At 35.7% G+C, this 25882-nt stretch overlaps 1 protein-coding gene across 1 annotated transcript in view; it reads left to right on the top strand.

Moving 5' to 3' along the window:
• The window catches only part of ATRNL1 (attractin like 1), a 507795-nt gene that overhangs the window by 50229 nt on the left and 431684 nt on the right, over positions 1-25882 (top strand). The window contains exons 6-8 of the mRNA XM_057417243.1: positions 8488-8662; positions 9841-9928; positions 18312-18567. Of these exons, the coding sequence (XP_057273226.1) occupies positions 8488-8662; positions 9841-9928; positions 18312-18567 (519 nt within the window). The remainder of the gene's footprint in view (positions 1-8487; positions 8663-9840; positions 9929-18311; positions 18568-25882) is intronic.

Raw genomic sequence — 25882 nt, 5'->3', positions numbered from 1 at the left:
AAAGAATATTTTTTTTGAGTAAAAATTAGGATCACCTCATTGTTAGATACATTTTGTGGAAGAAGGATCTTGTAGATACTTGCAGTTAACTTTTAGTTGTACAAATACACAATAAAGCCGTAATAGAAACTTCTAGACATGGAAATAAAGTAATATAAGAATTTTATTTTTTAACAAAAAGTATATTTGAAAAAGTATACTTGTTATATGTACTTTTTGTTAAGAGTATTTTAATAATGCTAATAATGTTCAATAATGTTAAACATTTCTGAAATATTTGGTCTCAGAAGTACATACAGAAAAAAAACAGATGAATATTCAGGTAACATAATGAAGGCTGAAGCTTATCTTGAGGAGTGATTCCCTTTGAGTACTAGATCATATTTCACTGTCCCATTACTGCTTAAGCTTTCTGGATATTCTAAAGCAGAATGTGTTGATGCTGCTGGTACAGGCTGTGGGTGTAACTCAGGAAAAAAACCCAAAGCACGTTACCTATTTGCTCCCTTTTTCTTTGTTAGGCACCGATAACAAAGAAATGTGGATTTGGCTGAGACAAAAGTGGTGGTTCTTGCACTATATGACTTGTTAAAGAAGTTGAAAAGGATAGTTTATAGAAAGATGTTACCTTTTGCTGAACATGTGTTTACAGCCAGCAAATTCCGTCCCTGCCTATGGCAGGCGGTGTTAGGACTAGATGATGTTTAAGGTCCTTTCCAACCCAAACCATTCTATGATTCTGTCAAATTTCTCTTTGAAATCAGGATCGCTGTGTCTCTTTATTGTCTCAGGCTGTAAGTGAGCAGAGGAGCTTTCCAAACCATGAATTTCTGTAATGGTTAAAAAATTCAGGATGACTATGAGGGTTGTAAACACTTCCACATTTTTAAGAGGGTTAAGTGGCCATAATGAAAATATCACTAAATACTATGAATATGTTTCATACTTTTTAAGATTAATACTACAGGTCATCTTGATATAGATATTCTTTGATTTCTTTTAAGGAGCTTGATTCAATACACTGCACAGGAAATAACTATCCTGCCACATATTAAATAGGTTAAAACTATTTTACAAAGGGTACCTTCAAAGTAAATCTGGTTCTCCTCGTGTGCTGTTTTTTGTATGGCATCGTGAGGTAGTTTGAAAACAGGAACTGCATTCCTTTTAGATGAAACTACACCGGATGAGCTCCAAGGTTGCCCATAATGCATACCAGCTACAAACAGGCATTCAGTCCTAGCTCAAAGTTATAACATCAATAAAATGCTGGAATGCATATGGTTAGTTTTTTCTCCCTGCAGATCTGCTCCTACCAGATAGATGGAGCAGAAGACCAGATTCTGAAATTGAACTAAGTAACTTTGAAATAAGTCTATTAGAAATTGAGGCAGCTTGAATTTTATAACATCTCTCTAAGGAAAAATGAGCCTTTATGTAAGGAGAAAAATAAACAATGGAAGTATAAAAGGGATGTTAGGACTACTGCTGTATTTTGCCTGGCTCATTGCATGGTGTTTATTCTAACAGCATTTTGAATATGGCCAGTAGTGCTATGTCAGTGTGTCTATACTTGACTTAGGTTATCCTGAAAAGGCAAACCTTTTTCCTCAATGCTTGGATTTAGCAAAGCTGTGCTTGTGTGGTGGTGGTTTATTGAAACGAGTGAAGGAGGATTGACACATGAACTGAGGCAGCAGCAGTTGAAATGGAGAACTGGAAAGAGCTTGTGCTAAATGCTGTGATGTCTGAAATCTGGGATTTGGGGCTTCTGTACCTGGGTGTTCTTGAACAGAAAGCACACAAGTACATATTTTCAGAGAAGAGGATGTATGATACAACACTTGCTTTGGACAAACCTGGTTTTGGAAGGGAAAAAAAAATAGAAGCAGGTGTCTTCACTCTTCTGCCCTGTGGTAATGCTGTCTTTGTCTAGATCTTACTTTTCAGGTTTTCTTCTGGCAGACTATCAATTCAGTCAGAAGAAACTGCAGTTTTACAGTCTGGGAGGTGTCTTGTGCATTATATGTCAATTAATACGATATGTGTACGTAAAAGCACAAGCCCAAGGAATCCTTTCCTTTCCCAGTTTTAAGTTAAAATCCATTTTATGTGCTCCTATTTGTAAATATCATTATGAGTATCATAGAAAGGAGAGTTGTCGAAGGAGGTTTTGCGTTTACAGAAGGAATCCTAGGAAGGAATTGGCTTAACATGGATGGTTTTACGTTCAGATTGAATGTAATAATTTGTCAAGCATCTTTGGAGGGCTTTGTGCAATTTATAAACAAAATATAGCACCATTAAAAATCTGTCTAAAATTCAAAGAAAATTAAATATCCTTATTGCAAAAGAAAGAATATCACAGTTAAATTAAGAGCCAGCTTCAATTTTAAATACCTTTGTGGTCTCATCTGATGATTATTGAAAGCAAGCTTAATAGAATTTATTGGATTCATTTCAATAAATGGTTGGCTGTATTGAAGTGGTTCATAATGGTCTGGATGTGCAATTAGGCTGAGATTTAGGGAGTCCCCTGCAATTTGTAAGCATTAGTGAAAACCTTAATGAATTTAAAATAAATATTTATTTAAAATGGATGCATGTAAATATAGCAGTTTAGAGCATGCAAGCACTTGATTAAACTAATGAACAAATGAAATACTATGTCCTGAATGTGGGAAGCTGATAGATAGTACTGATCTCCCTGACAAGGGAAGATGCTAAGTTTAGTTTATTACATGTAGCACCTTTATTTCAGAATAGGAAGAAAGTGATTCAGGCAGCCCAAAACTTCATGGCTTTCTTTCAGCAGTGTGTAAATTTCTAGACCATAACTTGAGGAAAGAAATAATGAAGCACATTGTTGTGATTGAATAGTGAAACAGTTGAAATGTGGATTTGTCAATGTAGTTCATGCTAAAATAATTTGTAGGAGAAATTACAAGAAAATCCAATATATTCATCTGAAACCAGCATTTGGTAATAGGAAATCATTGAAACTGAAGAAATTAGGAATACAGAAGGGACCAGTAAGAGGGACATAGCTTCTTAATTGTGAAATAAGAGTGGGTTTGCTGCACATCTAACTTGCAATGCAAAGGTATCAGTGCTATTTAAAGACTGAACTTGGGACTGATCTCGTTACATAATTTCTATAATCTACTCATAAAACTGCTAATGAAATCTGGTAATACAAAGATGGGAGTTACTTTAAATACAAAGGAGGAGCAGAGTATCCTTCAAGACAGAGTTAATGCATGGGATGTAATTACTTCATTGTAAACTAAATTCATACATTTAGGGATCAAGAGTATTAAGAATTTGTTTTATAATCTTGGATTGAAGTGTAGAAGGTGGCTAGGAAAGCTTCCAGTAAAGACTGTCATGGGATCAGGCCTTATTCTTCTTTACCAATGTACCTGATCCTGAGTTTGAGACCTGAAGACAAACAGTTAAAGGGCAGTGTTGAATACAGGCAGAAATGGCAGGCAGTGCAGCCCTTTTGGCTTGCCTGCTGAGACTGACCCTGCAGATACTCTTCCTGGCTGAGGAAGGAAAGGGGACTGAATAATAGCAACCAGATGGCATGTCAAGAACCATATCAGCTTGTGAGCATTAGGATTTCTGCTTAATTCATGGAGAAAGCTGAGACCTGGCACAGCCTTCTGTAATGCTGGAGACCTATCTGGGATTTCTTTGGCTACTGTTAAGTCTATTTTGGAGCAAGACTATTTGTAGGAGGTGGGAAATAATTACATCCTCTATGGATGTTGTGCAGTGGCAGTGTAGGGATGCATGAATACACCTAGTACTAGAGCCATTCTTGAACAGCATTTATCTTTGCATTTACATAGCAGCCATTTATTTTTATGTAGTTAATATCTCACCAGTTTCCTGTAAGATAAGGAATTCCAATGGAATTTTTATTGCAAATATATTCAGATATATTCTCTTAGAAATATTTTTCATAATCTCAAATTCAGTGTTATATGAAGATTTTATTGGGTATTTGAAAGCAGTAATATTGGGTTTGTATTTGTGGTGGTTGAAAATTATGTTAAAGCAATAATTCTCAACTCAAATGATCAGATATCAAAGAATAGATAACAACAAATGCTTTATTTAAATGCTTTGATTAGATTGTATGGAAAAGAGGACTGTGACATTTACATTCAACACATCAATGCTTCAGTTTTTTTCATGTGATCCCAAAGGAGAAGATTAGGGTCGAAGACAGTAGATGATATTTTCTCATTAGGTGGAAATTGATCTTACAATTTGAACTACTGGAACAGATTGTTACTTTGGCAGTTCATGAAACTCCTCAATAAATAGAAATTAGATTCTTTCTCTTGTGTTGTGTGGGTAATCGCTTTTTTTAAACCTATAGAATTTTCTTCTTCCTTTGAGGATAATGTAATTGGCTTCCAATTCAGATTTATAAAGTTGTTTGCTGTTTTTAAAGCTTCCCTCTCCCCTACCCTGGTGGATTGAGTGACACATTAGGAAGATAAGAAAGAAATCCAATTTTAAGTAAGTGGAGAAAAATCGTATTTGCATAGAAAATAATAAAACATATTTTTCATTATCTTTGTTCTGCAGCTGTAGTGCTCTTTGTTGCACAAAAGGCACGTATTTGGTGAATGTGATGTTCCTGAAGAGAAAATGTATTTGTGCTGAAATAAAAGTGATATTTCATGCTATATGTATTTAAGTAGGAAAAATCTGTAAATGGTATTTTAAGTTCTACGTTCACCTTGCGTTTCTAAGGCAATAGCCTTACAAAAGTGACGTTTAAATAGTGTTTCATTAGCGACAGTATTATTCTATTGCTTTTTTCAACTATATATTCCATTTTTTTCACTGATTTATACATACTGTGATAACTCCATGAATGTTTTACTCTTTCACTGAAGAGGTAGTGCTGGCCACACAGTCTTGGCACATTTAGGCATACATGGGCAAGGTGAAAGATAAGGGAACATAGATAAGGGAACACATCCTGATTAAAAGCTATCCTGGCTAGAAATAAAGCAAGTTTCAACTTGGATGTATTCTCTTTTCTGGTTCATGGTGAAGCCATGTGAAAACTGCTGCCAGTAACGATGATAGCTGAAAAGAGTAAGCAGTGAGGGGGAGGTCAGGGATGCCTCTTCTGTGGCAGTGTTAACAGGTGTTACTTTAGCGCATGTGTGCATCATGCACAGGGTATTGATGTGTTCTTTGAAAAAACCTGATGCTTTCAAGCTCCTGAGTTCAGGTGAGGCTCCTTAGAACACATCCTTCTTCCATGCCAGAACAAGACCTGGGTACATGGTGCATGTCCTCTCTATCTTACCTTTCCTGTTGTTCAGCATAGACCAGCAATGAAGTACTGAGGCTGTAAGTTACCTGCAACACTCTTTCAATCACTGATTTGGTTAACAGTATTGTTAAGAATTCGCACTGTTAACTTTTTATACAAAGTTTCTGATTGTCCTCACTCTGATACATTCACTGTCATCTGAATGTATTTTGTATTTGCTATGTGAATTCTTCCGGTTCCCTTTCTCCAAACACGGAATATCTCGGGTATCAATTGGCGTGAGGTTATTTGTGTGTCTTATTCACTATTTGCCACTAGGGGACACTACTGACCACTACATGCAAGGATGGTCGCTGTAATAAGAGTCTTCAATGTATTTTCATTTTCTGACTCGAGGCACCGTTTTCGAAGTTCTAATGCCTTTCCTGATCAAAGAGTACTTAATCAATTGTTTATTTTTAAGTACTTCTGGGTTCAAATTGTTTCCTCCCGTGATTCACCGAATCAGAATCTTGCTGAGGTTACAATTCTGTTACAGTATCTATTATTAATGCTTAAGAATAATATACTGAATTGTTCATACTCTCCTTAGACCTCATTCAAATACTGTTAATCTTTTCTGGGTAGAAGGTATAATGAATGATGGGAATTGAGTGTCTCCATTATTTAATGAATGGAAGGTAATTTGGATGCAAGTGGACGTCATTCTTCTGTAGAATACTAGGAGAAGTTGACAACTGGTTAGGCACAGATTGGATGCGTGGTTGTTGTGTGTAAGAAGTAATAGTAATAAGTTGCCTCAAAATGGTAATACATATTGGAAAAATTTAAGTGCCCCTTTCTTCCCCTCCACCCTCCCCACTCCACCACCCCCAAGATAATATGCTTTACAGTTATGAACTTGATGTAAATTAGTTTAGTTAGAAACTTTAGCAGCAGCTGTCTTCGAAATGCCTGTCCAGTCTGTCTTTGACTCAGTGTCAACCTTTGCATCCAGGACATCCTTACTCAGGAGAGCATTCTTGCCAAGGAGATCTGATACTTTTTGCAGAAGTTACTCCTCTTGTTTATTAAGAACATGGCTTCTTTCAAGCTGCCTTTGATAAATCTCAGCTGTTACATTCAGGGAGTCTGTACACTCTTCATATCTATCCAATATCACTTATTTTATAGACATTTATAATTCATTTCCAGATGCTCTTTTCTTTTGCAAATGGAAAAGTCTTAGCAGACTTGGTGATTCCAATTACAGAAGCTATTCAATTCCTTTGAACATCCCTATTACTTTCTTGTAAACAGTCTTCAATTCTATCTTCTTTTTGATTAGGGCATGCAATTTTTTAAGTATGTTCAAAACAGTGATTTATATAGGGAAGTAACAGTGTTCCCTATTCCTAATGTGGTTTGGGTTTTTTACCATTGCTGACTGTTGATGTGATATTTTCATGAGTTTTCCCCAAATGAGACTTTGCTACTGTCTAGTGATGGTTAGTTTAGCGACTCTCTTCACTCAGTCTAAAACATAGCTTTTATCTATGTTTCATGTGCAGTTTTGTAGCTCAGTTACCTGATGAGGCAAGAACTTGTTCTGTGGCTCTTCAAGGGCTGATCTTATTTGTTCTGCTCTCCAGTAATTGCCTTTATCAGCAAACTTTCTTCACTGCTCATCCTCTTTCAGGATCATTAATGTCTATGTTGAATATCTTGAGGAGTAGAAATCCTTGTGCCACTCCACAGGTGACCTCCCTCCCTTTAAGAAGTGGCCATTTACTCTGTCTACTATTCATAACTATATTTTCTAGTCAGTTATTTAGCCATGTAAAGGCCTTCATTATTTCGCTACAAAAATCAGGTTTCCTGATTTTAGGAAGGGAATTCTGTTAAAATCCAGTGAAAACTCCCTGTCGGTGTATCAATTGGATCAGCCCATCTTGATTTATTCAAAGAATTTTAAGTAGGTTTGGAGGACAGGGTGCTGTGTTTAATTTTTACTTTTATTGTTTAAGCATGTTATCACTGAGCTCCCAAAGGAGGTTATGCTCACACTGACTTCAGCAGCTTAGGTGTTCAGGGATGTCCTGCAGGTTGAGGGATGTTAGGCGGGATGAGAGGGACATACCATTATGTTTTAGTATCAGCATCAAATTACAGAAATAATTTAGCTGTCGTACAACATCTGTATGCAATCACTGATGACAAGAATTTCAGTTCCATAATTGATAGTGTTTAAAGTGGAACACATTGATTGGTGTCCTAAAAGTTCAGTGTTCCTTCTCTAGAAATAAAGCCAGTTAATGATACACAGATACTGACAAGAGGCAAAGAGTGCACAAGCCGTCTTTTTTGTTTGTTTGTTTCAGCAATGTTCTGAGTATATTCAGGTTTTACATAATAAGATTTTCAAGTTCTTCCAACATCTAGAGCATCAACTAATGATGAAGAGATCACATTTTAGTTATTACAAAGGAAATGAACACTAAATATTTCTGCTGTTCATGATTTTAATAGTCCTATAAGCTAAAAATTGTGCATTTTGCTGACTTTTTCTTATAATAGAAAAAATTGTTTAAATTTCAAAATAATAGCTGTGGATTTGCTATCTTTGTAGAATGATTTATACAATTTTACAAAATTTGAATATTCAGATCTTTTTCTAAAGCACTTTACAGTCTGTACTCTTGAAAAGCAGTGCAGAACAGTATTGGCAAAGGACATTTTTTTCTTCCTAAAATTTAACAGAGTATAATCTATATTGTATAATTTCCTGTAACGTTATTTGCTTTGATATAAGCTATACTGTATTTGAATTAACCACAGTAAGTTTTTCCCCAGAGGTAACATGCAGTGTATATTGTGTAGTACATTTTCGACCTGTAGAGCATCTAAAAATATGATGCATTATGCTTTTCTTTTAATCTGTGACTCATACAATATGTGTTCAGAGAAGAATGCAGAAATGGATCATTATTATTTGAGCTAATCCAATGCTTTCAATTTGACTGACATTCCCTGTTGTCAATTTATTTCACTGAGCATCTGTTAAACATAAAAGTGTATACTGTATTTTATCAGAATGAGCAATCTTGACATCTGTAATTAAGCCTCCCTGTTTCTGCTTTAGTGGCTCTAACATCCCTGTCTAACAGATTGTACAAATTGCACATTTGTTTACAAAACAGGTCCAGATTGTTCTTTGAACGTCCCTTCTACAGAGTCTTACTGGATTCTACCAAATGTAAAACCATTCAGCCCTTCTGTGGGCCGGGCTTCCCATAAGGCAGTCCTGCACGGGAAATTTATGTGGGTGATTGGTGGCTACACTTTTAACTACAGTTCATTCCAAATGGTGTTGAAGTAAGTGATTTATCCTTTGTCATATCGTTTTCTGATGCAGCTTTGGGAAAACAGATCTTACCTGGGAGGTAGTCTCTACACTGCAATTTTATGGAAAGGTTTAAGTTAGGTTATTAATGGTCTTATTTTCTGCTTGTCATTTTCTTATGATTATGAGAGGCAAAAATACAGGTACCATCAATCTGTTGCTTAATTTCCTCAGTTTTGTGAAAACACTTGCTATACTTTGCTGCAAAACATAAAAATGTGATTTAAACAGAGAAAGAAATCCATGTGCTGATATTTTCACACAGTACATATAGAATATTAACTACATTATTGGAGATAATTTATTAATATAGGAGATTTGCATTTAATGCATGAATACCTTGGGTAGCAGAAATCTACCCTGTCAGTAGAGGTAACCCTCTACTGGCCATTAGTGCCATGCCAGCATGGGTAAGCAGGTTGTCCATGTTTCATTTGCTTATGACAGCTTGGATGTATGTGCACTTGATCATGTATTGAAAACAATGTTGAAGCAGCTGTAAATATTATCTAGTTGATTTGCGTGGTAACTTGTATATATAGAGAGGTCCTAAATGTGGCAAATGCAAACGATGACATGTTTATTTCTGCTTTTTTAGTCTACGTTATATTTTCTTTCACACATTTAGAATTATCCAAAACAAATCCCATCATCACCTTTGTTTTTCTTTTCTACCTCTATTAATTATTTTTTACCTCTCTTTAATCTTGTGATGTGTTAATGCATTAATGGATTAATAGTCAATTAAAAAAATTAATGGAAATTAAAATCAACCATGTAGCAGAGAGAGTGTTCAACAATAACTCTTCAAAGTAGTGCAGAAGATTGTGACATAAGCAGTTGAGTGGGGTGGGTTTTTTATGTGGCTGATAATGGTGATCTTGGCAACTGAGATTCGTAACTACCCGATAAGTTTGGTGATTTTTATTACAGCCCTGTAATTGATGGGAAAGAGCTGCTCTTGTTTTGCTTGATGAACATTTGTACACTATTGTAACAGTTCAGAATGATCATGTTACTGTTGCAAACAAATAACCATGTCAGATAATCAGTGGCTGGTCAAGCTTGCCAAACAGATGTCAGTTTGAACATATAAACCTCTCTATTTCTCTGCAGGTAGAAAATGTTTACTTTTCTGTTTCTCTTTTAGCTACAATCTGGAAAGCAGTATATGGAATGTTGTACCTGTATCCAAAGGGCCACTTCAGAGATATGGACACACTCTTGCTTTATATCAGGTTTGGACTCTTCAACATCCTATTTAATGAATTCTTTTGTGTGTCCTGTTAGTGATCTTAAAATGATTCATCATGAACATGGGTTATTTTTGAAGATAGATAATTTAATTTCTAGTCCCTAAACATTTTGTATTAGTGTCTTATTCAGTACTTAGATGTATTGCGCAATTTTTGGGAAGAAGATTGTGCGATAGATCTAAGTCATTTACTAGCTGACCATAAATCCTCAGAGCTAAACCTCCCGATAAAAGGGGACTAATATAATTGGAGTTGCACTAAGGGAAGGAGAGCTGGGAACCATGGCAGTGGTGTTGCTGACTGGGCACCATCCCCAGGGACTAAGCCCAGCAGGCAGAGCCAGGGGTCTGTAGCAGGCTCTTTTGACAGCCCCAGACATGGCAAGAAAAGACCCAGGGCTGGGGACTATTCAGGGAGATCAGGGGCACAAGGAGACATTGCCTGAGGCAAGACTGGAGAGAAGGCTACAACACACACCTGAGGGCTCCACCCAGGAGACAAGATACTTATGGCATGGGTCCGGCTCAATCCAGGAGGAAGAGTCACAAGCAGTCAGGGACTGAGGGTCCTCTTGGTGAGGCTGGCCAGGGTCACTAAGGCCTGTTAATGCCGTAAGGGCTATGTCAGTAGGAAATGAATTCTTATTCATGTGCTGTAATTATAGAACCAGAGCAATATTAAAATACAAACTGTTGTTCTATAGTATCATCTTATTGTAAGTTCAAATAAATAAGAACTACTGATGGTTTTGCTTCTACTGATACCATGTAGTCTTCACATGGCTTTCTTGAAAGCCCTTTTAGAGGTTTATTTCACTATATTTAAAAAAAAAAGATTTGTAGTTTAGAATAGTAAAAAAAAAAAGGTCTTTACTTAAAAAAGAAAACTGCTTTTGTCTATTGGTTACTTTTTGGCTAGTATTAGTTATGTAAGTGCAAAAGTGAATGCAGTGCTTAATTTAGCCTTGTGCAGATGATGTCAAACATGTTACATGACAGAGAAGTACAAAATTTGTATCACATCTTTAGTTGTTTTTGTAAGATACGCCCATCAGGGAAGAACATAAAAGATTGTCTCAAGTCTGACCACAGTGTTCATCTGGCCTGGTAACATGTCTTGAACAATGGGTAACAGCAAACACCAAGAGAAGAATATAAGAAAAAATGACTAGAACATTTTGAAGCTTCCTCAGAATAGTGTAGTCTGCATCTGAGATTTCCTAATATAGGGTATTATTTTTGTGGAAAGATTATGAATCCATGTGCGTGGTGTTTTTTATTTTTTTGAACCATCTATTTATTTTAGCATTGATGCTACCCTGTGCCGAAAGAGTTCTGGTGTGTTTTGTGAAGCAGTGCCCCTTTTTGGGAGAGTGGTACTAGCTGTTTTAATTTTGATAATTACTATTTCTTATTTTCCATTTACTTCCTCAGTACCACCCACAAGTTTCTGTGAGTCCATCATATCCTTCCTGTATCATTTCTTTTTCATGCTGAAAATTCCTTGTGTTTTCAATAGTCCTCTAGAAGGAAGCTATTTCATACCTTGTATAACATTGCATTATCACCTCTACCTCTTCTGGTTCTGTAATATCCCTTCTGAAATACAGATAATCAGTCTTTAGTATACTGGTTCCTCAGAGGCCTAATTTTTTTCTGTTAATTCTTAACTGTATTTTAGCTTTTTGAAAATCTGTTGTTGGCTTTGAACAGGTATTTTCACAGAACTGTAGGTTATAACATCAAGACCTCATTCTAGTCAACTAAAAACCCACCGTTGTATGGTCAGAGTTAAAATTTGAGTGATGCGTGTGCATAAGAACATATACTTATCTATGTGAACACTTATTTACACTTTTATTCATCTTCATATTGCACACTCACTGTTATGAGATTGTTCTGCAATTAATTCTTTGCTTTTGACCATTATCTCAGCTATTTCGAGTAGCATAGTATTGTCAAAACCCACTAATTTTTCCATTAATTCCTGTGCCAGATGGCTTGTCAGTATGTTGAACAAACAAATCCCAGATGTAGATCTCTGTGGGACACCATTAATGACCTCTATGCATTTAAGTGACCGTTTTCCCCCAAAACCTTTATTTATTGAATTATTTAGCCTTGTGTTATCTGCCTTGCGCTTTTCCCAGAGTCTCTTAATATTTTTCATGCCTTAAAGAAGCTATCAAGCATCTTTTGGGAATTCCAGGTAACTTTCTCAGCCAGACCTTTGATTCCTTCAAGAAAATCCAATGATTTGCAAGATAAAACTTCCCATTTCAAAAGCTGTTAGACTTTTCCTCTGTGGGCCTGTCTTATCCATTTGTTCCCTGAATTTGGTCCTTTATGCCTGTTGCTTTGCACTCTTCTGGTACTAACACATTTTTAAGGAGGGATTTACAAACTATAGAGAAGGATCATCTTTTTTGTTCTGGAATTCCTTCAGAACTGATCCTGGTGACTTGGTGCTGATTGTTCTGTCAGCTTTGTTTTTTTTACTATAAGCTCCTGTTATGAATTTCTGCTGTGGAAATATCTCTGAAGTCTACCATGAAGAAGTCTCACTGGGAAATTAACTACATTTTATTGCTACCAATCGATCTTCCCAGAATACTCCTTGTGTCTGTTTGTGTCTCTTGGCACCACAAAGTATCTAGTTAGCTGTGTTTCTAATCCCTTTGAAAAATTATGTATTAGTACTTATTATATATAGTATTTCTTTATATATAAATTCTGCAGGCAGCTCATTAAACTGTTTCATGTCTTGACTTTTTATTTCTCAGTGGTTTAATCTGCTGGAAATTTTTAACCTTTATCTTGAAGTATACTTTTTCTTCTAGCAGTCTTCATTATCCTCCTGCTAAGTCAAGCTCTTTATTTATTTATTTACTTATTTGTAGTGGAAAGGATTTGTAAACAGAAAACATTCATATGATCTGAGCAGATGTCCTTAAATTGTCTTCATATTGTCAATAAGGATTTTATCCTTTCTACTTGTTCCTTTCAGTTTCTTTTTATGGTCAGTCTTCCTTTCATATAGTCCTCCTTTATTATTATTCTTCCAGAGATGTTGAAACTGTCTATGGCATGGTTAATATAATAGAGGCGTTTTTCAGCAGTAATATGAACAAGATTCTGTGCATGCCCCAGCATCAATTCAGAAATTGCTTTTCAGGTTGTCAGTTCCCTGACTCATTACTAATGTATTATCTGTTCTTTGAAAGGTCAGATCTTTCTGACTGCTATCTTTGCTTGTTATGGTACTTGTAGAATGTGGGCCTTTTAGTTGAGAAACGTTCAAGTAATGTATCATTTATCAGTCCAGAATATAGGCTTAAAATATCATTTAACCTTTTTATTTGACACTGCTAATATTTTCTTGAGATATTCCAGACTAAACTGTAACCATTTTGAGCTACTTTTACCAATTTTGACAGTAACCATTTTGAGCTACTTTAAATACAATAGACCTGTCTTAAACCAGAGATCCTTTTGGATATCGGTGAGGAAATGGCACTCTCGTTAATATTAATGAATGCTGCAAGCAAGTGTGTAATGAAGAAGCTGTTGCTGTTAAAAACGCATATTAATTAATAATTAGATTTCACTAATAATGGACACAGAACTATTCATGTCATGTAATTCATATGTTGCTTGTACTTACGTTAAATATCAGAATTACGTGGGCCAAAATGTCATGTAAAAAATTTTGAGAGAAAAAGGTACATCCTTTTGCAGTTAAGTTATGTTAAGATAAACTTTTGATATTTTTCCTTTCAGGTGTTCAGTCTCTAGAAACAAACAGAAAAATAATATAGTGTGAAGGGTAGTAGAACATAACACCTAGAGATGGCAGCTTTGAGCTGTGTATTCAGCTGTGTACTAGTCATTGTGTAACGTTTCCTTTATAGTTGGGAGAAAAAAATAGCCACAGAGAGGAAATTAGATTAAGTTTTTGACTTGAGCTCCTGAGATTTCAAAGCCTAGTGCTAGACTGGATTGAGAGCGCAGAGCTGGTATTGCCTGATTGTGGTGCAAGGTAAATTGAAACTATAAGATTGACTCTGTAGAGAATGAAATAAGTTACTGTGCCCATTTCCCTCAGAAAGCTTCTTTAGTTAAAATAAAAGTACTGTACCACTTTATTCTGAAGAAAAAAATATCAGATGACTCCCACTGATGTATAGTTATGACAAGTGACTAGGACTTTTTATGCATTTATAGATGAGAAGAGTATAAAAGTGTTCTTGCTTTTAGACCAACTGAACTATTGAATCACATTACCTTCAGTGCTTCAGAATGGCTATTGGAAAGGTGCTGCCTATCTCTGATATCAGTTGGTTCTCATCAAAGATTGTGTATAGTTCCTGGCATCTTGATACTCAAAAATGTCCACATACTTTAAAATAATTCGTATAAGAAATAGGATTATAAAGAGACTGGAGGAAATGGCTTGTGAGGTTTTTAAAGTAAGTACATACAGCTTTGCTAAATAGTGACTAGGTAGGGAGCTTGACAATAAATTGGAAAATACTAGATTCCTGGAATAAAGTAGAAAGAAAGTTGCATACGAGGTGTATATGGTTGCTGCTGGAAGCTTACTTGGTAGTGAACTTGTGGTTGCATCACAGCATTCAACCTCATAATTAAACTACTGCTAGTGTTCCCAAGAGTTTAGAAGGGTGGCGGGCCATTGAGATTTGTTTCCTTTGAGTCTGGCAATAGGAATGAAGCAAACATGCAGGCCGATGTACTAGTAAATGTAAAGATGTTTTCCAGTAATATGGGCTGTTTTATACATAGTCAAACTTAATTTGGCTCATTTGAGTTTAATGAATGTTACTTCCAATTTTAAAGCTTTATTAAAAAGAATGATTGTTTTGATTTCTTTTCCAAATTAATTGGTATTAGTGTTGAGTTTGTGTATCTCTTCTGGTATTTTTTATCAGTCTGATCTAATGGGAGCTTAATTGGATCATGTGGAGATGTTGATTATTCAGTTTTTTTCTTTTGTGATAGCACATAGTATGTCTTGGGGGAAAAGGAAGAAGAGGTATTGCAGAGTCCTAAACCAGGTGGCAAATGCTGAATGCAGAAAACAGGCTTGTATTGAATGAGTTATTGCTAGGTGACTTGAGTCTTATTTATCATTTGGGAAAAAATAATCCAGAAATTTCTTAGAGATTTGACTAAACTGTTAGAAATCTCAGGTAAGCAGAGAACAAAAGTTCTCAAGAATTTGAGTCCCGTTAGGTTACATAAAATTAATTTATATATTAATGCATGGGTACAGTCTAGGGGAGACAAAAAGATGGATAATTATGTTTCAAGAAAATTGGGAATTGACTGTTCTTCATGTAGTTTAGGAGTAGTATTTCTTTGGCCAAGTTTTCAGGAACAGATTAGATTTAAATAAGAACTAAAGCAGTAAACTTGTTTCTGAGGAAGAAACTTTTCTACTGTGTAGCCATAACTCAGTTGAGAAATACAAAATCAAAATTGAGTAGTTATTTTAACATGATTAATTTACTTCCAATTCATTAGAAATGGATTATAAATTACCCTCTTACTGCATTTTCTTTACTTTTTTTTTTTTGGTAACTACCAGATAAGATTCTTTTGGAATGCAGGCAAGATTTGCATAACAGTGTGACGTTGCTGGGTACAGTCAGAGCAGCTGATAAATGTTGTTCTTTTAGGAAATAAGAAAAATTGCAAAGTCTAAAGAATAAAATTATGATAAGTTTTAGAAAAATCTTGAATTACTGCGCTTATATGAAATATTAAATCAGTATTAACACTGAGATATGATGTAGGGAACAGAGCATGTCCAAGGTCAAAGGAACTATATAAGTGATAAAGGTAGTGTAGGCTTATAATGGGATTTGTATTTTTCTTTTAAAATCTTTAGGCTGCTTAAGACCATTTGCGCTTGTACCCTTCCTACAATCTCTTCCTGATTAGGCTTTCCAGATAAATGTCCACCTTTATGTGCCTAGGATGCTGAGTTTTGTCCTATATAACTATGCATGTGCTGTTTTGTTTTCATTCTGTATTTATTCTACTGACTTTGGTCGATGAGCCTTTCTTTCTCTGTGTTCAGCTGATCATCGCTAACTTTTAAAGTGTTTTTCAGCAGCACTAGGAGCTGCTTCATCTCCGAAATAGCCCTTAGCGAAGCTTAGTTAAATCTGGTTTTGCGGTTGATAAAACAGTTGTCATGACCTTCTCATCTTATTCTGTGAATAGTTTTGTGTACAGGATCTGCTGTGTCATTTATAAAGATTGCTTCTCACAGGAGTGTTCTTTTATCTGAACTTTGAATCATTTAAAACAGAACTGTGAGGAGGATTTTTTTTTTTACTGTCAGCTGTCTTAAGTAATCATTCCAAAGTTCATGCAGCTCTTTAGGTCGCCTTTTTTTCTGTGTAGTGTCTTCCTCAATGTCAAATCTTTTTTCTTCGGATACTGTTTTACAGCACCTGCAGCTCCCTAATTAGCTCCTCTTTCTGCTCTAGTCTGTCTGCATTTCAAAATAAAGAAATAAATATTTAATCTGCTGTGTTAGAGATGCTGATTCGCCTTTTGAGATCTTTGTGGCAGTGTAATGAATGAGCCATATAGGCTCCTTTTAAGGAGGATGCTTGTTCAAACCATGCCTTTGAATCAGTGCACAGCCTCCTTACAACTTTTGTGGGTCTTCACTATGCTGTTTAAAATGTTGTTTTGCCTAATGGGAAAAACATGGGCTCACATACATGTAGCATAATCCTATTATAAGCTCGTACTGAAGGATGTGAACATCTTTTGGTCATACACCACCATCCAAACTTATCTGTAACACAGAGTATCAGTGCATAGTAGTGGTATAAATTCCAAATCATGAAATGTTTACCTGCCTCAAATGAAAACAAAACAGTTGAAACTTGTGGAAATTTCAAGTGTTCTCTTGAAAACAGGTCAGACAGTTTGGTCAGATACTTACTGACTAATCTCTGAGTAAGGAGGGAGTTTTTCATTCGGTCCTGGTCTCGTAGTTTACCATCAAGCACAGGTATTATTTATAGCATTATAACCCTCACAAGCCTTTGTTTTGCTGGACTGAATAGGTTGTCATTCTACTAATATTTGACATGCCTGCTTTTGAGTTCATCTTCCTTGATGTGTATGATAATAGTGTGCAGTTTACATTTCTATTTAGATCCCATCAGCTCCTTGTACAAGTCTGAAATTTCAGCATGGTTGATCCAGACTGCTTACGTTATGTCTTACTATATTTTCTAGTCTCATTTTCTGAGGCTCAGTATTCCATGCCAAGCAAAACTTTGCCAAATGTTCTAAGCTTGAACCTTCCTTTTTTATTTAGCCAGGTATGACTGAATTTGGGGTAGAATATTGCACTGTTGTATGCAGAAGACAACTGCAAACAGTACAAACACCATGCAGATGGGATGCAGCGTGCATGTGGTTCTAGTATGTCCTAGCAAAAACTAACTCTTCTCAGAACCAGAGGTACTTTTTTTCCATCCAGGACAAACTGTCCTTGAGGCAGTCTGTGAAACTAACAAGCTGGAATTTGTTTTGTGACTTTGTATGCCTTGGTTTGCAACTCCAGATGAAGTCTGAGATTTAGTAGGATTTGCTTTCAGTCAATATTTAAGCAAATCCTTCATGACTTACCAAACCAGATGGCATTGCTGTTTGAGGTATGTGGTTCATGAAGACTAGAAAATCTGTTTTGCATCCCTTTAAAAGAACTCAAAGTACTTCCCTATGGGATTTGATTTTAGCGAATGTGCCCAAGAGGATGCTATATAAACATTGTCCCTTTTCTTTGGGCTCAGATGACTGTGAATTTTCTCAGGACTTAAGTTACTTTGCTATTAGGAGAGAATGTGCTCTCTTCTGCATGTGCTGAATGAAATCCCCATAGACTGTGTGTGTGGAAAATCACATTTTAGTTCTGTGAACTGTTCCTTAAGAAAACAATATAATATCCTTTCTGTTTAGTGTGGGTTTTTTTTCCCCCTTTTTTAATAGAATGCTGCAGGATGGATTAGAAGAGCCATGTAATTAAAGTTTTTCTGCTTGAAGTAATCTGGTTGAGATTCATTTTGGTGTCATTTTCATGGCTAGGTTTATTTTTCAGAGAAATAGTCTCCTTATCGTCATTGTTGGTTTAGTTTAAATATCGTTGCCTGGGATTACTGTCTGATATTGAGCTAGTCAATGTAAGATTAAGCGTTAAGATCAAAATCGGATAGTTCAGTTATGAAATACTGCGCAGCACAGAAATATGTAGTTCAGATGTTATCTTTCTGTAATCCATTATTTGCTTTCTCTTCTCTCCCTTCCAATTTTTACAGGAAGAAATCTACATGTATGGAGGCAAAATTGAAGCAAATAATGGCAATGTTACTGATGAGCTGTGGATTTTCAACATACACAGTCAAACGTGGAGTGCCAGAACTCCTGCAGTACTTGTACATGGCCAACAATATGCGGTGGAAGGTCATTCAGCACACATAGTAGAGCTCGACAGCAGAGATGTGGTTATGATTATAATTTTTGGATATTCTGCCATATATGGTTACACAAGCATTGTGCAAGAGTACTACATCAGTAAGTGACTTTCAAATAATTTTATCACATACTGATTGAAGAATTCCTGATACTTTTTTCCTATGTGAAGAACATTCCTGTTCAGCATGAAAATTTGTATTTTGCAGATTCTAACCTCATTTTTTTTTTTCTTTCTAATTATGTAGGTTAGGTTTCATGTCAAGCAGTAGCATTTCATACATGTTTGAGTATACTGGCTTTGGCTCTGTATTGCTGTGTACATGGCTGATATATTACATGTACACGGCCATGATGCTCTTTAACAGGCAAAGGTTGAAACCACAAATTCAACGTTGTTATTGTTGTGATACAACTTACCTTTTTTTACCACAGACTTACAGCTTTTACTACAGAGCAGATAGATTAAAAAAAAAGTAAGTAGGGCAAAAATCAGAAATGTCAGAGCAGAATATGATGTACAGTGCTTACTTAAATTACTTGATTATTTTGAAGGTTAACGTTGCTGTAAAATTTTCATTCTGGCTTTTTGAAATGTCGTAACTTCATTGTATGTAGGGTTCTCTCTAAAGTCTGTATATGTTGCTTCTAGAGGAAATAAGAGAAAATGAACACTAATTTTTGTTGATAACCTCCCAGAGCTGTCTGGGATTCCCCTTACAAACTGTAATTTTTTTCCTATTTTTCAATACTAGAATTAAACGAAGATATTTTTTTCTAACACATAGTACATCTAAGATATTATTTTCATAGAATAAACATGAAAATTGATACCTTCTGATACTTTTTAAGGTATGTTTATATGCCTCCTAATTAAAATTGTAACATTTTCTTACTTTTTATGATTCCTTGTTTTCTGTAGAATCGATCTGAGTCACTCGGTTATTTAGGCCATCCACAATATGCGTAATACGAAATATCAAAGAAGTATATGTCAAAGCATAAGAAATTTTTAACTGTTTCATTTAACTTTTTTGGCCTGTATGTATGTGTATATAAACACTGTTTAAGCAGATTTATAGGCAAGGGAAATCCCTTCAAAACTCAGTGGGTTCTTACGCTTCCTGGCATTAGCTCTGATGGTACTGTTGAAATTTTAGAACTATATTGAAAAAAGGATAAAAGAGAATGGGAATAAGAGCAGCAGCACCATGATATGCTTTATTTACAAAATTTGATTGAACTGCATTGAACCACTCTAAAACTATGGTCTTAGAATGATGTTTCACAACAATATTATAAGATTTTTTTGACTATTAAAAGTTTTTTAAAAAAATCTTCATTTCTCAAAGTTTTTTTTAACCTGTCAGAGAATTATTTTTCTTAAAAACAAAGATATGTTGTTCTGTTTTTCTGCATGCTCATGCACTGTAATGTCTATTGACTTAACTTGGAATTAATTATTGGCTTCCTAATGTGCTGCTTATGTAGTCTGGAGTAGAAGTACCAGTATTATTGTCATCTGTTATGAAAAGGGGTGCATGATTCACTTTGTAGTATAACAATTTCTTTCTGGCAGATTTTATTGCAGGCCTTATTATTGAAATATATATAACTTTTTCTTACTTTAATCTTTTTAAATGTTAAAACCATGTTTGTGGAGGATTAATAAAACAGAATATAACTAAGCATATTTAAAAGAAACAAAACAACTTTCCCCTTCTTCTACCCCCCCAAACCTTTCATACCATGGCAATAAGCTTTGAGTAGGAGAAAGCACTTTTTTCTCTTGCAATTATTATGGGTTATGAATTATTTTATTGTTTTTATGCCTCCCTTCTGAGGAGATAATTTCATCACATGCTAGTGAGAAATTTAGTTTGATAGAGGAAATATGTTTCACTTTTATCAAATATAAAGTAAACTTGTAAAAATAGAGGGTGTTACTGTTGAAAACCATTGATTTCAGTGAGGCTGCTGATGTGATAAAGAATTATTGGTGCATGCAATGCTTTGCAGAACATGGCCTATAATGCTGTAACAACCATTTCTGCTGTGGCTGATTCCCATGTTTCATTTTACCTCACTGCATCTCCTTCCTTCCCCTCCCCTGTAAGTTAAATGAATTTTGTGGCGAGTTTTCCTGAATTTCCATCTGTAACATTTATCTACAGTTTTCCACCTGTGGGATTATTTTTAACCTTAAAATTCCAGATGGTGGTTTGAACTAAGAATGACTAGTTTTTCTGGGGAATGTCAGCAGCTCAGAATCCAAATTTAAAAGACATAGGAAGTGATAGAAGCATTTCTGTGAACCCACCTGAATAGGAAAGAAATTTTTTTCTAAAAGGGCATGATGGAAAGAAAGATTAAAGTCCAATTTATTCTCTTTGTGCTTATTCTTAAAACATAGATTGCCTTAACATTTCATAGAATCATGGAATCAGCAAGGTTGCAAAAGACCTTTAAGATCATCAAGTCCAACCATTTCAAATTGTACTGCTTTGTTCTTTTAAAATGTTACCAGCCATGACTTCTAGTCCTAATGAAGGCTGTTTTTCAAGCATTTACCAGGTGCCTGTAGAAAGAAAGAGGTGTAGAAAGAGGCGACTTATCCTTCTGTTCGTATGAATTGAAATGTCTAGTGATCCAGTCCTCTTAATGAGCTTTAAACCTGATGCATGGTGCTAAAGCTTTCTTTGTGACCCTGATTTCCATGGGGTGTAGGTCAACAAACTTATAAAGGGGTTTTAATTATTTGTGAGCTCCTTAGCTTTTCATATAGCTATGTAGTTCTTACCAACAAAATATGTGAATCAAATGTGTGCAGGGCCTGAAAATTTCTTTGATGGAACCTACTTCCTGCACTGATCAGACAATGCCAAAGTCAAATTCTGGAAAATTAGGCATGGTTTACAGGCAGGTTTTCACCATACAAAAGCACAGGAGTTCATTTCCACTCCAAAGGTGTGGTGATCGTTGCAGGAACAAAAGAGCTTCCTGTCGTCCTTTCTTGCTCTACCCAGACTTACGATTTTTGAGGAACCGGTAAATCCTGGTATGGGAATTATGTGAATGATTTTACTAACTTGAGCCATAAAGCTTTTCTGGGTTACTCCCCAAAGAAATTTATGTTCCTTTAGGTTAGCAATACCTCATAAACCTTCTAAGAATCTCAATGTGAGTCTGAAGGTGAATATAATACTGATGCTTTGTTTTAGGTAAGGTTTATGAATCTCCTTATATATTAAGGAACTTCTGAATAAGCCCTCTGTGATATATTTTTTTTTTCTTTTAAGAAGAGTGGTTTGGTTTAGTCACGTATAATTTTGTTTTCTCGGCTGAATTTTATTATGACTTTAGAAGTAGGTTATAGGTTGCTTTTGATTAAAAATGTTTCTTTGAAATAGTGCTTAAAGAAACGGCCCTGTGATGCAACATGTGTTTCCCCTTGATTGTGAGTTACCATAAGCTTCATGGTTGCTCAAATAATTAAGTTTGTCACTGCAGTGAAATGAAGGTGCCACACTTAGGTGCTTGTTGGATATAGAGTGTATAGGTTACGTACAAGGAAGAAGTTCTTTACTCTGATGGTGGTGAGGCACTGGAATGGGTTACCCAAAGAAGTGGTGAATGCTCCATCCCTGGTGGTGTTCAAGGCCAGGTTGGACAGAGCCTTGGGTGGCATGGTCTAGTGTGAGGTGTCCCTGCCTGTGGCAGATGGGTTGGAACTAAGGAGGACATTCTTTCCTGTTAGGGTGGTGAGGCACTGGAATGGGTTGCCCAGGGAGGTTGTGAATATTCCATCCCGGGCAGTGTTCAAGACCAGGTTGGACGAGGCTTTGGGTAATATGGTTTAGTGTGAGGTGTCCCTGCCCATGGCAGGGGAGTTGGAACTGATGATCTTAAGGTCCTTTCCAACCCTCACTGTCCTATGATTCTATCTCAAGGTCCTTTCCAACCCCAACTCTTTTATGATTCTATATTCTTTTTTACCTAGTCTGTGTGAAGGTTGTATTGTCTTAAGGACAGATCAGGCCAATGTATCTAACTTTCCATGGTTCTTACTGGATTTATTATCTCATATTAAAAGAATACTGGTCTTCAAGCATCATTTTGGAAACAACCATATCTCAAAATGGTATTTTAATTATTCTGTTTTGAATGATAAAAAGATTATTGCTGAAATCTGCAGTTTTTCTTGATTTGGCCTTCCCAGTTTTGTACGATTACACGAATTGGAGAAAAAGAAAACGAGAAACTAAGTTTTGTTCCTTTCTCTTTTCTTGCCTTTCATTGTTTGATGATGGAATAATTTTACATCTTTGGATGTGATTCTTTGGATGTGATTAACCTCCCATGAGCAAAACGCTGAAATTTATCACCTTGGCCATCAAAATTAGTGCTTTTAAAATGTAAACACCATATTTCATAATTCCTTTCAAAAAATATGAAGATTAATCTTAAACAGTTTGGATTTTGTTCACAGTGCCATTAGAAAAGTGGTTATAATTTTAGTGGCTAGTCATCTTCTAATTCATACACTACCTCTATCAATGGCCTGTTTATATTCTCTTGTTTTCTGGGTGATACATTGTTTAATATACGCAGCTTGTCTCCCTTCCTAGAATTCTCTCTGAACTATATTTATAGATACCAGTACTCTCTTGTGCAAGACTAATTAAGGCAACCTCATCTATTCTCCTGTCATTCTAATAGTTCATCTCTGTACCTGTTCCACAAGGAGTTCATCTCTCTTGAATGTGGATGATTAATGAAGCCTTTGGGATATTCTAGGTGAGATTTCACCAGTGCCTGGCTAACTAAACTTAATCCTACTTTATTGGGAGCACCTCACTTGGTAGGTAGTAAAATGACATTTGTACTGCATCCGTGAGAAAGTCATTAATGACTGTCTCTGGTGAAGCAGTGCTGCTACTTATTCTTCTCAGTCATTATCAGCGGATGAGGTTGCATTTTATAGAAGTTCAAGTTGCTAATCCCATTGCACAGTATCTTTAGGTCATTGTTAAATTTTGGTCCTTTTTTTTTCTTGTAGCCAAGATCATCCGGTTCATTTTGCATGTTTTTCTGCTGCTTCTGTGAGCTGTCTAAATTTATGCAATTATTACACATTGAATTGGTGCTAGTGTCATAAAATCCACCTATTCTGATCCTTAAGAAGTATCGCTAATAATCCCACCACCTCTCAACACTGTTCATTGCTGCTGCTTTTTTTTCATGCTCAAGTCCCATTCTGTTACAATGGTTTATTTAACAATTTCCCATTGTGACGCTAGAGTAAGGGTATTACTCAGATACGAAGATCACCTACTCTTCCTTTTTCTTTAATTGTTTTTTAGGTAAAGATGATGTAAATGTTTTGTTACATTTATATTATTTGGTGAAAGCATTTCCCATTACCTCAACATATTTTTTTATTTATCCTTTTCAAAAAAAAAAACAAACAAGCCCAACTTTGTCCTAAACATTTGCCTGTTACTGAGGTGAGATTAAGGTCTGTAATTGGCCATATCCTGTTTCTCCTCCCTCTGAGCTTTCATGCCAGCACCATGGTTGCTATTCTTTGCTAGTATCTAACCAGCTTTGTTCAAAGTGCTTGTTCCTGAGCGTGCATTTTCACTTGCTGTGTCTGCAGAAGTCATATCCCCAGCTTCAGTTCATTAAACTGGTGAGGTTAGCTTCTATTTCAGCTGTAATTTCTTTTCCTGTTTACATGTTTTGGTCGATGCCTCTTCTTCCAGTTGCTCAGTGTCCTGGAAGCAAAAGCTGGACATGAAGTATATCATTCTGTTTGACAAAGGCGACCAGAATATTGCAGCCTGTAGCAGTGTCCCGCACTTTAACATCTGACACATGTATTTGTCTCAGGTTGTCACAGTGACTTGCCTAAGCATTTTGAGAGAAACTTGATGTGGTAGAATTCTCTGGAAAATCCCCCAGGTGTTGATGAAAAATGTCATATTACAAGTGAAAAGTAGAAGCCCCTATTACTGGAATGATGTTCTTTTTTTGTGATTTTGTTTCAAAATTAATTTGGTCTTATTTTTACATTATTAGGCTTACAAATTGAAATCTGGAAATAAACAAAAAATCCTATTTTCTTTCTGGTTTGTTTATTCACTGATATGTTTCTGTATTTGGCTTTTTAAGCTGATGAGGGTGCAGTTTTGCATGACTGATTTGGTCAATTGAATACTTCATCTGATCTAATGATAAAAAGAGTGGGATCTTGTTGAGTATGAGAAGAGTTATGTAAATACCTTCGATAGAAATTGGATTTTGGTTTAAAAAAGATAGGTGATGATCCATATCAGTGAGTCACTTAGAAAAAAAAACCAACAGATCATATGCATAGTGATGTCTGTAAATTCAGACAGAATTGTATTTTTGTCTGTATGGTGCAATATTGAAGATGCTGAAGAAGTGTGAAAAATATCAAAACTGTAGGTACACATTTCAATACTCAAAACTTAGCTCAACTAAATTTTAAGAAGTAGGAGAAACTCTGATCCCATTTTTGATGTTTATTTCAATAAGTTGCTGGATATTTTTGTTCAAATTATCTATAGCACATGGTTTTTATTTCACAAGCAGATGCGCAGAAATGTGAATAGCTGTAAGTCATGTAAAGCTTGCAATTTTATTGTGGATGGTAACGCTACATAAACCAGATGCCCCATCCCTTGCAGTGCTCAAGGCCAGGCTGGATGGGGCTTGGAGCAACTTGATCTAGTGGAAGGTGTCCTTGCCCATGGTGGGGGATTGGAGCTACATGAGCTTGAAGATTGTTTCTAGCCCAAACCATTCCATGAATCTTTGATTCTATGAAATGTAAACTATTCTGTGATATGTATGATCAACACCACTGTGAAAATTTATTTGGAGAAATAGTGATTTTTTTCTTGAAAAACATGTATGTCAATCTTCATTCTCATTTTTTCATTTCAATAGTAATCAGCCCTGGTGTTGGTGATAGAAAGTTGTAGCTGCAGGTTGACTCCTTACCAATCCTCTTAGATAAATTGAATCAAGTAAATCAATCTGTTAGCAAGGTAATTTGTGTGTAAAACACAGTATTATTGGTACAAATTTGATGTTTGTGTTCAGAATTGCAGTTCTTAATAGCTTGATAATACACAACATAGAGATGGGAATAAAATACATATGAATAAGGTAAATATACTGTGTTGAATGTAAATAGTGTATTACACAAATATCAATGTTCATACACAGAAAAAATCTGACTGAAAGTCATGAATCTCTTCACTAAACACAACAATCCAGAGGAAAAAGAGATAATTTTACCCATGTAATATCAGATAAAAATAGAAATTCAATTTAAAGTAACTTTCAGATGAAGCAAGGTGTGTGGTGTGTGCTACCTTTGCATAAG

The sequence above is a fragment of the Pezoporus wallicus genome, unplaced genomic scaffold (genome assembly GCF_028554395.1).
Source record: "Pezoporus wallicus isolate ANWC-B61680 ecotype Strahan unplaced genomic scaffold, APGP_CSIRO_Pwel_v1 contig_8188, whole genome shotgun sequence".
Classification (NCBI taxonomy): Eukaryota; Metazoa; Chordata; class Aves; order Psittaciformes; family Psittacidae; genus Pezoporus; species Pezoporus wallicus.
Note: the sequence above shows the minus strand (reverse complement) of the source record. Positions and strands in the feature narration are given on the sequence as shown.